Consider the following 13,773-nt stretch of genomic DNA (forward strand, 5'->3'; position numbering starts at 1 on the left):
AAAAATCTGAATTTCATTGTCAATAAATGAGTATATCTCCAATAATTTTTTCTATGATGAAATCTTTTATAATAAATGTTTCATGATGTGGTCATTAAATGCAATTTTGTCAAAAATAAAACTCTAACCAAGGTGGGAAACAAAAATTAAAGTTTTTAACTTTTTATTCAGGACAGGATTGGTTGGCAAAATCCATCAGAAATTACGTACCAAATAAGAAACGACCTCGTTTTGACATCGCGTCACATTTATTTTCTCCGTATAAAACAAGTGGCGCGGTTGGTCTGAGAGAAAAACAATCTGCGTCGTGCCTCCGTTTGTTTTCCTCCTTCATCGCCATTGAAGCTGAAAAGGAGTTCGTGTTCCTTCCCTGGTCTCGACAATGGTAAAGTTATCACCTTTTCTGCTTGATTCTTCGTCTTCTTTTGATTAATCAGTCACTGCGATGATCTTTTATAATGGGCTGATTCTCCTTAGTCTGTACTTTTTTGTTCCTTCTATAAAACAATGTCTGTTTGCCTTTTTTTTTTCCTCTCTAAATAAATGTAGGTGCTTTGACTTTATTTCTCCTTCATCTGTGTTTGCTTCTAAACTTCATTTTTTTGTTTGTGTGCTTGTGCCTATTCAAAGCCTTCGTCTTAAAATTACCCATTTCAGCTATTTTATTCTGTTCGAAACCCAGGATCTTCACTTTTCGGGGTAAAAGCAACTGTAAACTGTTCCATCTAATCTGCATTTTCTTCCATGCTTGTGGAGAATTAGAATTCTGCGTGAAATGATTCTTTCTTTGTGAACATCAAAGTGTGTTTTTTAAATGATATTTATGTGTCTTCTTGTTGAATAAGTTAACTGTTAAGTTTTGCTGCTAATGCTTACTTTCCCTCTTTATTTGCTTTCCCCATCCTCTCTGTGTTCATTTGCTTTCATAGTATATAAGTTTGTGTACAGAAATACTTCACGATTTCCAGATGGATCCTTTCAGTCATTTCTTTTCATGTTTGGCCTTGAAAGTAATTGCTATACCAGAAACTATGAAGGTTTTGACCTTGTCCTCTTGCAATTCAATGATGCTGATAAGCCACAGCCCTTAAGCCTTAATGGTTTAGTCTTTCATGGAAGTAACTGATATATCTGTCATTGAAAGTAAATGTCTGAATTACTCTAGACGAAAATGTTTTGTGGGGTCATTGGATTTTGTCCCAAGTTTCAACTGTTTTTGTCTGCGAAATCATTATGGATAGCTGTTAGTTTTTTGGCATCCCTGGATCTCTCCCAGAATAAATTTTTTTGGTTCAAATTTCTCTTGAAATTTGAGGAGGTTAATTTGGACAAATAGCTTGGGTTCCACCTGAATTTGTGGGAGCCATTTAAGTATTTGTATCCTCTTTATAGAAATTTGCAGCAGTAGATGAAATTATTTACCTTTTTGGTTGAGAGGCTATTGGCTTTTGTCTGTGTATCTTCTTGAACTTTTTGCCACCTTCGTTTTGAATTGACCTCTGATAATAAAGTTCAGTGTAGAAAATTGCATCACTGGTTTGCAAAATTCCTTGATCTCCTCAAAAGATGGCATGGAACCAGAGGGAGTGAGAAAAAATTGAATGGGAAAGTTCTATTACATGGGTTTTCTGGGGGGTGCCTGTTGGAAATATGTGGGAAGGAGAAATTAGACTTTTTGAGAAGTATAGAAATCTATCTTGTTTGGTTCATTAAAAGTGAGAAATTGAAGTTCACACTTCCCTTATGACTAGAGAAGTAAATTATGGAGCAGTGTTTTGATAAAATTTACTTCACTACTATTTTATCTTTCAAATTAAAAAATAATTATTTTTTAAAATAAAAATGTTCCCTTTTCAAGAAATAAGAAATTAAGGGAACAATTACTCAGTTTTTTCAAGAAGTAGCGCAATTGAGTCAAGGAAGACATGCTTCTCTTGAATGTCATATTTTGAATTTCAAAATTTTAAAAATAAATTCTGATCTATTAAATTAATTGGTTCATCGATCAATTACTTCATTAATTCTAAACCAACATAGTGCCTGTTTGGGATCATGGTAAAAATTTCTTATAAACACGTTTTACGTAAGTTGAGAAAAAACTCATCTCACATATTTACCTCGTATTTCATAAATTACTATTGAAAAGCTAATTGGTTAGCGAATTAATAGGCAGGCCAATCAAAAATTGTCAGCCCTTTGTAACAGAGAAATAGAAACAGAGGAGTGGGACCTATTTACAAGGATGGCCTACCAAATCCCACTTGTCTATCTATTCCCTTCTCAATCTTTCAGCCAAATGGGTAAATCTCATGACAGAAGAACTCTAAAATTCTTTATAGAATTAGAATTTACTTGTCTAATTTTGTTGTGTACATTGTAACTGAGATTTTAACCTTTCACAGACTACTTCAAGACGTGTAGCTGACAGGAAAGTTGCAAGGTTTGAGAGGAACAGTTTAAAGAAATCCTCGTCCAAGAAAGGATACCCTGTGGGCCCTATTGTTCTTGCCTTCATTATTTTTGTGGTCGTCGGTTCCTGTATGCTCTTTCCTATATATTTTGTCCCCTCTCATTTTCTCTCATTACACTTAATACTCTTTTCTCTTTATATCTCTAAAATATATTGGATATATATATTCATTTTGGCTGATGAACTTGTATTAATACAAGAATTTACGAGCTCTCTCTTTTTTCATGTTTGGCAGCTCTGTTTCAGATCATTAGGACTGTTAAGAGTCGGGGAATGGCATGAGCACTGAGGAGTCTAGAAGACTATGGCTTATAAATTTGTATCTGCAAGAGTATCTTATTTCCATTGAATCACCATGGCAACATCTTTACTATTATAATAGTCCAACTAAATAGTTTAAAAAATAGGTCGCATTGATCACTACTTGTGAACACTGCAACTTTGTTTATGTTTGATGATTTATATATGATGTCAATATATGCATTATTGAGTTCATACAAGAGCCTAGTTTTCATCACATGATTTTTTTTTTTGACCAGACATCACATGATATGAAATTTAGTCCTGATGAAATGGATACTTGATGTGTTTCAATTGAATTTAATAGTAAAATATAAAATTAGTGTGTAACTGTGTATGTGTATATTTTCTTCAACTAGGGATGAGGAGAAATTACACACATTTTCCCTTTTTTTTCCTTTTTATTCAAATATTATCTTTTATTCTAGATATAACATTTCAATATACTTTTTCTCTCAAATTTATAATTGTTGCCCAAAGTATGTATATATTAAAAAACTCCTAATCAAGGAATACTTCAAGGGTAGATGATTAAAGATGATTTAGAGAAATCATAACAAATTTATTATAAATAATTAACATAACTAATTTTGTTAATATTAATAAATTGATTATTTAGTTCATATATCAAATACCGAAAGTAATATATCCTTATCAAATGTTTGGTAAGATATAAAACCACTTGGAAAAAAAAATTCCACATAAATTGAGACACTTTTTCTTACATACCTCTTTTATATACTGTTAAATCACTTATTAGAAGAAGAAAAAAGCTAATCCAACAACCTTCTTAGTTCCAAATTGTCATTTTTATATGATCATCTAGTATGTATTATATTGAAGGGCTTCTATGGGCAATGCTTATTATTTGGCCGAAGAGCATCATCGCAACTGGTCATATAGTTTTCTTCCATAATGAACGGAACAAAATTTGAATAAACAATTTTGGATTTTGAGAACAAAAATAAAGAGAGCCCAAATTACTTTACAGAGGAATTTTCAAGCATTATATTATATTTAAATTTTACATATAGTAATACTGAAAGACAAGTCAATACGACTGAAATTCAAATGAGATACTCCTCCGATCCTTAATATAAAACCCAGTTTTTAAGTTGGTTTTAGTTTTAAATATAAAACCCATTTTTCATATTTATCAATTTTTTTTAAATTATTCTTATGAATACTCCCTTAATCATAATCAAATAAAAAAAAAATATTAAGAAATATTATTATAATATTTTAGAAAAAATATGTCATTTTTCTTATAATTAACTAATTTACCTAATTTTTTTAATCTAATCAAATTAGTTAAATGAGTCTTATATTAAAGATAAAAAAAATATCATTTTCTAAATTTGTAGGTCGCAATAAGTAAGGGTGGTAATACGGGCCAACCTGCAGGTTGGCTCGTGATGGATTCAACCCATATGGGTCGGGTTGAAAAGCGTCGTTTGAAGGCGGATTGGCTTTTAACCAACCCTAACCCGCCAACAGTTATTTACTGTTTTTTTTAATTTTTTTTTAATATTTTAATATTATTTTTTTATTCATTACTTAAAAAAATATAATGATATTTTTATTTTTTTTTTGAAATATTTGATTGGAAATACAAAATAAATTATATAGGTATTTTTTTTAATTTTATATATATAATATCATATATAATAATACAATTATAATAATTTTTAAAAATTTTAAAAATAAAAAAAAATATACAGGTTAGCCCGTGGGTTGACAGGCTAACCCGTAACGGGTTGCAAACCTGGCAATACGGGTTAAAAAGATTCGTTTACTGACGGATTGACTTTTAGCCAACCCTAACCCGTTATTTTTGACAGGTTGATAGGTTAAACCCGCGAGTTCAACCCATATTACCAACTCTAACGGTAAGCATCATGTTCTAAGTTGGAAGCTATATTGGGATTTATTATTGCTTATGTGGTCTTATTCTTGTCCTTATATGCCCACCATATACGCAAGAAGGAATAATTTACTTTTACATTTTGAGTCTGCCGCTTCTGAAATACACTGACAACTCGTAGATGATGACGACAAGGAATGAATGAGAGAAATCTCAATAAAAACTTGAAACTAGGACAATTTATATTAGTAGTTTGTGATGATTCATGCGGTTTCCGTAGGTTGATTTGCTCTCATCGGATCTTCGGCTAGCTTTTGTTGTCATGTCTTTTTGGCTGTAATTCTGGCCACAATCAGAGCTTTTGGATAGCTTCCTACCATAACCATTAAAGTCTGTCATAGGATATACTTGAATCTCATCATCTTCAGAGAAGCTTTCATCATTTAAAGATCCTGAACCTGTACACTCAAATTCCTGTAGGATAAAAACATTTAATGAGAAACTGGCAAGTAATGAAGATGAAAGAATATAGTTCTGCTACATAGTGCAAGGGAAGTTTAATTTCCAAGTACTTAGAAACCTTATACGCAAGATAGAAAAAGAGAAATCAGAAAATGAATAGCTGCAGTGATTTCACAAATCAACAAGAGTTTTATACCCTAGATTTTGACTTTGCATTGCGGGGTGTTAAACAAGGATTTAGATCCTTCAGTAACAAGTCATCTGGACTTCCTGGGATTGTCAAATCATCAGAGCTGAGTTCCTGCATAAAATGCCAAAAGGATTAAACAAAATATTTCTTTAGATTTTATTATTGCAGTATGTGTTGAATCTTTAGAACCACTATAGTGAGCAATAGTTGTAAATTACGAAGCAGAACACTTTAATAAAAAATTGCATCATTGATGGATTTGTGTTGAATGTTCGTGTTAGACATATGACTCTACTTATAGTCACTTAAAAAAAAAATTTCGCTACTCTATTTCCTGTGAGTGACATTTAATATGTAAATAATATACACTGTTCAGCAAACTCACCCAAGAGTTAATAGCAGCGTTTGTTGGTGTTCTTGGAGAACTTTCATGATCTTGCAAACGTGATTTTGCACGCTTATCAGCCTTAACCTATACAAGAAAAAAAAGCAATAATGATTCCAATTCCTTCGGCTCAAGTGTCTGAAATGTACGAATTCGTTCTTACAAGTTCAGGAAGAAATAGCAATATCAATAGTTTAACCAACACCGAAAATGTCTCGTTTTCATCTCAATGGAATGCAGACTGATAGATCAAATCCGAGTGGAAGAAGATTTCAATGTTCAATCTGCAATAGATCATTTAAGCTCTCTATGCTCTTTTTTTTTTTAAAAAAAAAAAATGCGAACGTAAATGCAAGATACAACCTCATATGAACTTAAGTGCGAGTGTCTAATACCTGACGATAGCCAAGTTTATAAAGAAATAGCAATACCTATAGTTTAAAGGAACACCGAAAATATGTTTTCATCACAATGGCGAGCAAGCTGATAGATTAAATATCAATGCAAGTAAATTTCAAAGTCCAATCCTGAAGTAGAACATCAAAGCTCTTCATGGTAAAAGTATGCTAACATAAATGCTTGTTAGGATATGATATAGCCATTGCAACATGTGTTAAGATTGTGATAAGACCCAACCCAGAAACTCTAAACTTTTACTATAATAAAACAGATTACACACGAAGATACAAACAAAAGCTAAAAACTCATTACAGAACAAACACTACTCTGTTACACAGTGAAGGGAGGATAACAGCTACAACTTAAGACTACACCACAGGCACAGAAACAATAAACAAAGACATAAGCCACAAACCACAGTTAGGATACACTACATCCAACTAACAGACTTGCCGAACTTTCGAGTGGTTGGCTCTCTCCTTCCCACAAGAGCCAAGTTCAATACGAAATTCTCCACACCCCTGCTGAACACAAGAGGACGATTTATAGATCCCAAAAAGTGACTTTCCCATTCTCCGAAACAACCCTCTCATAGCCTTGACCATAGTCACCCTATAGCAGCCCTACTTTTCTACTTCTTTCTCGAAAATAGGAAGTCAAAGTTCTGATCCACAAAAGCATCTTTTCCCTTTACATGTATTTCCTAGTTTTCTAAAAGCAATCCTAACAGATTGTTAGAACTTAGAAGTTTTTGCATTTTAGAAGCATGATTGCAGAATTTGTTGAGTCTATAAAAGGATCCAAATGAAAGTATACCTCTGCGAGATCCTCTGCTAGGCTTTGGAGCTGACCAGTGAGAGAAGAGACTTGCTTTTGTAGAGCTGGAATGACCTGTTTTGCCTGCGTCAACTCAGAGCCTTGCTGCTCTAGAAGTTCTTGGAGCTGAGAATTCATCACATCAGGGAAGAGAATAGCACTTTTAAGGGACTTGATTTCTTCTCTTTGATTCAAACACAAATCCTTCAACTTCTCCACCTGAAATTTCAATCAAGGAGTGACTTTATAAGAGAATAGAAATATGACTTGTCAGTCTTAGAGACCTCTAGCTGCTTCAAGTATGATGACTCCGAAGAGTAACTAACTTCTACAGTTTCGGTTGCAAAACTAAGCACACTTTTTAGCTACTTTAATTAAGGACTGTTCAAAGTCCGTTATCTAATCAAACTAAACCCTCAAACAATGATTGAACAATTAAAGTCAATTCGATTTGGCTTTCAGTTGGGGAATAAGTCAAACCAAAATTAAGCTAGCTATATTGCAACTAAAGGCCCAAAATTAGCTCCTCATCTAAGTAAGTTTGAATCTCCAGATTTCTTTCTTTGTCTTTGTCCCCCCCCCCCCCCCACTCTTCAGTCAAATAAGGGCATGGTAATAACAAAGGCTATTTCACAGCTTTAACACAAGAAAAGACAAGACAAAGTAAAACGCAACTCACTTCTTTATTCTTCTCCTCAAGCATTAATTTCAGCTTGGAAATCTCCGTCTCCATCTCCTTGTTCATATTCAACAGCTCCCTCTCACTCCGCAGCACCATAGCTAGCGTCCTTGTGTTTCCCTTCACCTCCGTGAGGGCCTTTACCTCCTTCCCCTTCGTCATCTCCGACGACGACGGCTTTCCGAAGAGCTTCTTCTGCAATGCGGACAATCCCGTAGCCCTCCGCGCATTCTTCTTCAAATCCTCGGCAATAAAATCCGCCGGAATCAGCAATCCCGCCTTCTGGTTTCCTCCAGAGCTAGGCTTTGTCACCGCGGATTTCTTCTCCATGAGCTTTCTCACCATTGTACTCAGGCTGGGGTCTGTTTTACTGCTCTTGCCGCCTCTGGTTCGAGCAAGATCGGAGGGCTTGGCTTTAACGAGAGCACGAGAAGATGAACCAGAGGATTTATGGTTGAACTCAGAGGAGGAAGAGGGGTCGGAGAAGTGAGAGGAAGTGGCAGAGGAGCGTGAATCGTAGGTACTGTAGCGGGACGAAGGCTTGGTGATAGAGGCCATTTCAGATTGGTTGAGGTTTGAGTTTGAGCGAGGGAGAAGGAGGGAAGAGATTGATTGATTGTGTTTTTTGAGTTTCGGAAATACCAATATGTGCTTGAGCTTCTAGTCGTCCGATGAATGCACGTGTCATACGTTGGCCTACTGGCTTCTTTTGCCGCTGTCCGAATTCGAATTTTTCACGTGAATGGCGCGGGCTCCCTGGTTGTTTTTTATTTTGCTTCATTTTCAGAAAATATAAATTACCTTTTACCAACCAAAAAAAAAGAAAATATAAATTACCTTGACCATCCCCTAATCATATCAATATTTCTGTTAATTAACATAACATATAAAAATTACAATAAATCAAATTATTCATAAATTGTAGGAGTAATTAGTATTACTTATTTTATAGCCCCATATAATTAAAAAAAATGATTTAATAAGATTAAAATTAAGATAATGAGTTAGACAACATGATACTTTATATTAAAAAAAGACAATGTTTTAATATTATCGTAATATAAAATTATACCTCATCTAAACAATAGTCTAGTAGCCCAATAGTAATGAAAATTGTCCTATAAGCAAGAAGTGGTAGGTTCATTTAATTGCAATCTTAAACCATTAGCAATTGTTTTTTTGATAACCAAAAAAAAAAAAAAGCTTCGCCTAAAAGGATGACAATGATGAGATAAGTTTGGCGGGATAGATTTTGTTTTAGAAACTAGCCAACAGTTAAATTAGTTGATAAATAAAAGTAAATTGATTCAAGTCATCACAATAAACAAAATCAAAATACAGAATTCAAACCCGACAATGAAACTTGGATTTTGTACACGCCTCCTTGTGCTTGTGCTCTTGTGGATGCATACACTTGAGGACTAACCAGGCTCATTGCTAGGATTGCGTCATATGTTATCAGATTCATGGTCGAGACAAAAGCGATTTTCAGATACATATATACTTTGAGCCAACCCCTGGGGATTTGAATCCTAGCTTTACGTTTTGGCTTGGGAAGCCAGAGGAAGAAGGAGATATAAAGCAAGAAAGAAAATTGGGAGTGCATGCAGAAATGAGATGTAGAATTTATGTGGTTGCACACTTTCTTTTCTTATATGCCTTTTTATTTTGTTCTATTCTTTCCGAAGTGACTGACCTTACAGAATATAGAATGGACGATTATAGTCCATTGGTAATGTTTCAGAGTGAACCAAACCATTATGGCAACTCTGATTTTGGCTTGTATTTGCTTCAAGGATAACAAAATGTAGCTTCTGCAAAAAGTTGTAACTCCCCTTTTGATATCACACCTGCGAGGGACTGGTTCCATATATTGGGCTGCTTTGCCAGACTATCACCCTCAGAATCTGTACTTCATAACATTTTTCCTAGTATGGTTTTGAAAAGTAAAACAATACTCATTTAAGAGCTGTTAACTAATTTTGATATATTAATAAAATTAGTTAAGTTAGTTATGTGTAACAAGTTGATTTTCCTAAAAGATTATTTTTAATCATCATTATTCTTGAATGGAAACTCCCTTGATATATATAATCAATAGGGATACTTTGAAGAATGAATTATAAATTTAGAAGACAAAGTGGACTGATGTCTTATATTCAAGATAATTCAACTTCTAATTAGATCTTATATTAAGGACCAGAAAGAGTATATATATAACTCACCTTCTATAATGTAATCAAAGTTCAGGCAAGCGAGCTCAAACAAGTCTATGAGATATGCATGAGGATACATTCTAGGAAATCCAATGATACGGCATGAAATAAACCGCGCAGGCCCATTTAAGGACAAAGGCTGATCTATCATGAACTCTGCTTAGCAAAGAAATTAAAGGCTTTTTATGTTATTGTCCAACATAACATTATTTCCACATTTCCCACACACACACAGCACAGTACTTCATGAAGAACCGTCACAAGGAGGATCAATATTGTACAGTTTTGGAATCAAGCAGAGCTTGGCCTTCCTTCTTGCGGTAATGCTCCTGATTTCAGTCAAGTCTAAATCCTCTGGTTTCGTTCCATATGGCAGTTCCCAATCAAAGTGGTACAGCAAACTAGCTAGAGGAAGCTCAATGCTTGCTAAACCAAATGAAATCCCTGGACACATTCTTCTTCCAGCTCCAAAGGGGATGTACTCAAAATTTGTTCCTCTGAAATCAATATTACAGTCGCCTTGGAACCTCTCTGGTATAAAACTCTCAGCATCATACCAATGGCTTGGATCTCTTCCAATTGCCCAAACATTTACTACAACTTGAGTTTTAATGGGTATGTCAAAGCCATTAATCTTGCAATTTTCTCTGCATTCCCTTGGCACCAACAAAGGAGCAGGAGGGTGCAGTCTCAGAGTTTCTTTGATTACTGATTTTAAGTAACTAACCTGTTCCATGTCACTTTCATGAATGACTTTCTTTCCCTTAAAAGCTTTTCTTATCTCAGTTTGTGCCTTCTTCATCACTTTAGGATTTCTCATCATTTCTAACATAGCCCACTCTGTTGTTGTTGATGAAGTATCCGTTCCAGCACCGAACATATCCTACAGTAATTATGCCAAACAAATTGATCATAAGCATCATCAAACCCATGTAGCTGCGAACTGGCTACCTTGTGTGACTCAAAATACACTGACACACATAATTTCTTTAAACAAAAAAGGATCAACTTTTATGGTAGATCAACATAGTAGATAAGGAGCACTGACCCAAATAACAGCTTTGATGTTGTCATTTGTGATTGTGATATCAAGGCTTCCACTTTGCTGGATTCGCAAGAGAACCTGAACAAGATTTTCTTCCCCAGAACCAGTAATCTCACAGCCTCCTCCTCCTGCTGCTCTGATCTGCTTCTTCTGATTCTCCTTGAGAATATCCTCTAAAATCTTGTCTATCTTCTTATGAATCTTCACCAACTTTGCTTCTTCCATCGCAGTTATGAGAGGAACATGTTTCAGTGAAGGGAAGAAATCAAGAAAATGATACGCACCCGCTTCTATTGCTGCATGGAGTGGTTGCAGAAGCTCTTCTTGTTCGTTGCCAAAAGCAACCTTTGTAACTATAGCACTTGTCAAAGAGTAAATCTTGTCCGTGAGATCAACAACCGAACCTACTGATGATCGAACTGACCCTATCAACTTAGACACCTGATGCAATAACAAGCTTAAAGGGTTCAAACTAATGCTGAAATATAATAACTATCGATCTAATTATCCTGCTAGAGTATCTAATAAGAAATTGTAATCTTATTAAAAGATCAGTACCTCATCTTGTCGGACATAGGAGAATGACTGGACCTTCTTGGCACTTAAGAGTTCTAAAATACATGCTTTTTTCATCTGTCTCCAATAATCACCATAAGGAGCAAAAACTATGCCAGTTGATCCATAAGCAAAAATCTTGGCACTGGTAATCTGAGGCCTCTGAACAAAGGCAAGATCATGGGTCTTCATGATCTGCCTGGCCATATCTGGGGATGAGACAACAACTGTAGAAAGCTCACCAATTTGCAGGTGCATGAGAGGTCCGTACTTGAGAGACAGCTCTCGAAGGGTATGGTGTGGAGGTGACGACCTTGCCGCTGCTAATAACTGATGAAGGTTTCCCAAAACAGGAAGCTTCCATGGCCCTGGGATTTGAATCTTAGCTTTATTATTCTTTGGCCTTGTGAGCCCAAGGAACAATAATATTAAGAGGAAGGGAATAAGAAGCAAGAAAGAGAAATGGATTCCCATATGGGTTATAGCTTCAATTCAAGCTTCAACTTCTGATTGAAGCAAGCAGAGTGAAGTTGTATACATATACAAGTGTTAGGCCGCGGCTACAGCACCTCCATCAACCGGCTTGTTAGGCTTGGCTTTGATGATAGAATGCGTGGTTTACAGAGCGTGTGCAGAGAAATTATCCGAACATGAAACACTGAGACAACATTTTGTTTTTTTGGAGGAAACGTGGCAATCATACAATTGTAATCTTAAAAAAGATTGAAAAAACAAAAGCATAATAGAATTCTTATTTTTTAATTTGAGTGCGGCTAGGTATGGTCTAAAGTCATTTCAATTTGACTTAAAATTTCAGGGTGTTTAAATTAATTTTTAGAAATAATTTTACAGCATATAAAATAAGTATACGAGAAGACTTTTGTCTTAATTTAAAAAGCATATTGTTAATTACTTTTGGACTCCAAACACTCCCAAAAAGGCAAAACAGGAGAACATGTGTGCCAAAAATAGTTCTCATCATCCCCTTTTCCGTTTCCTTGTTCCAGTAATTCATGTTTTAAATTTACTTTTTTTTTCCTTTTATGCCTATTTTATTACTAATTTAATTAATGAGAAGTTTAGAATTTATAATAAGTCTTTTGTTTTTTGCCAACTATAATAAGTCTTTTCAATTTCATACATTCAGTAGGTGCATATTAAGAAAAAATATTAATTAATTCTCAAACTTCACAACTTATCTTATAAATAAAAACAAATTATCCTATAAATAAGAAAAGACTATATTGTAAAAAATTTGCATATCAATCTTACTTTTAACTAGTGTCACTTTATGATTATCTAAAATCACAGTTTGATTACCGTTAATTCAGAGAAACACTGAATGAAGGGGAATTTCTCTATGGAACCGCAAGTCACGCACATTAAGCTTGTTGAGAGATTTTGTCACTTATTTATTTTATTTATTTTTTCCCATTATAAGAACAACTTTACTGTACGAAATGTACCCATACTTGATTTCAGCAGTAAAAAAAAAACATTAGTCCATTCCTTGACATTTTGTTGACAGGATCATATCTTTTGAGATCGAGAGCGATTTGATATTAATTGATTGACATTGTTTAAGTTTATACATACTCTTCTGATTTAATTTCAAGAATAAAATGATGGGATAGAAGGCTTTCCCCCCTTTCTTTTTGTGATAAAAACAGAACCGCAGGCTAGCTAGTTGTCATTTGCCATTCAATAACAGAAAAAAAATAAGCAAATGCCGACAATGATTAATGCGACGACCGACTGTGATTGGTCCAGGTTATTTTTTTTTCCCACTCACATTTTTGTTAATATTTTCATAAAAATTATTTTTTACAAAATATATTCAAATAAAAATATTTTATATTTTTTTATCAATTCACTTAAGATTGAATTATTAATGATATTCTTACTCCTCTTCCTAAAGTCTAAAATTCCATTGAAATTCATATGGAAAGTATACCTAGGTTTATTATTTAGACTTACTACAAAATATTTTAGAACATGGAATGCAACTAAAAATCTATTTTAAGGTACTGAAATAAATTACAAAATAGTTTAGAATACATTCATATTTAGAGAGTATGACATGGCCATGAAGAAATAGAGTGAGAAGTGAAAAATATGACAATAAAAGGGGGCCAAGTTGCACCCCAAAAAAATGGTGAGGGCGGAGGATTATGTCAAAATCAAAGTCAATAATTATGCTAATAATAGAAAAGAAAAATGAAGGTAATGATAAGAATATACATTTGCGGTTTTAGTATATTTAAATTAAAATATAAAACAAGATTAAAATGTATAGATTATTTCAATAAATTTATGGGAACAAGCCAAAGCCTCACGGTCACGACACAAATATCACAGGAGGTTGAAATCTTCCCGAGATATGGACCGCCTG

The 13,773-nt window shown here is 34.3% G+C and overlaps 3 protein-coding genes across 3 annotated transcripts; 1 reads left to right on the forward strand and 2 right to left on the reverse strand.

The window, feature by feature from the left end:
• The first annotated feature begins 356 nt into the window (after nucleotides 1-356).
• LOC114723856 (stress-associated endoplasmic reticulum protein 2-like) lies at nucleotides 357-2,752 on the forward strand. The gene is made up of 3 exons (XM_028910095.1): nucleotides 357-385; nucleotides 2,403-2,538; nucleotides 2,706-2,752. Exons 1-3 carry the CDS (start codon nucleotides 383-385, stop codon nucleotides 2,750-2,752), a joined length of 186 nt encoding a protein of 61 aa, XP_028765928.1. The 5' UTR covers nucleotides 357-382.
• Nucleotides 2,753-4,682: 1,930 nt separating this feature from the next.
• Nucleotides 4,683-8,168, reverse strand: LOC114723860 (uncharacterized). Its single transcript, XM_028910101.1, has 5 exons — nucleotides 7,566-8,168; nucleotides 6,887-7,105; nucleotides 5,672-5,758; nucleotides 5,293-5,397; nucleotides 4,683-5,108 (listed from the first exon to the last, which is right to left on the reverse strand). Exons 1-5 carry the CDS (start codon nucleotides 8,121-8,123, stop codon nucleotides 4,875-4,877), a joined length of 1,203 nt encoding a protein of 400 aa, XP_028765934.1. The 5' UTR covers nucleotides 8,124-8,168; the 3' UTR covers nucleotides 4,683-4,874.
• Nucleotides 8,169-9,762: 1,594 nt separating this feature from the next.
• LOC114723858 (cytochrome P450 71D8-like) lies at nucleotides 9,763-11,988 on the reverse strand. The gene is made up of 3 exons (XM_028910098.1): nucleotides 11,385-11,988; nucleotides 10,830-11,267; nucleotides 9,763-10,664 (listed from the first exon to the last, which is right to left on the reverse strand). Exons 1-3 carry the CDS (start codon nucleotides 11,853-11,855, stop codon nucleotides 10,026-10,028), a joined length of 1,548 nt encoding a protein of 515 aa, XP_028765931.1. The 5' UTR covers nucleotides 11,856-11,988; the 3' UTR covers nucleotides 9,763-10,025.
• Nucleotides 11,989-13,773: the final 1,785 nt, after the last annotated feature.

Source organism: Neltuma alba, unplaced genomic scaffold (genome assembly GCF_004799145.2).
Source record: "Neltuma alba isolate B1F8T4 unplaced genomic scaffold, ASM479914v2 tig00012158_pilon, whole genome shotgun sequence".
Lineage (NCBI taxonomy): Eukaryota > Viridiplantae > Streptophyta > Magnoliopsida > Fabales > Fabaceae > Neltuma > Neltuma alba.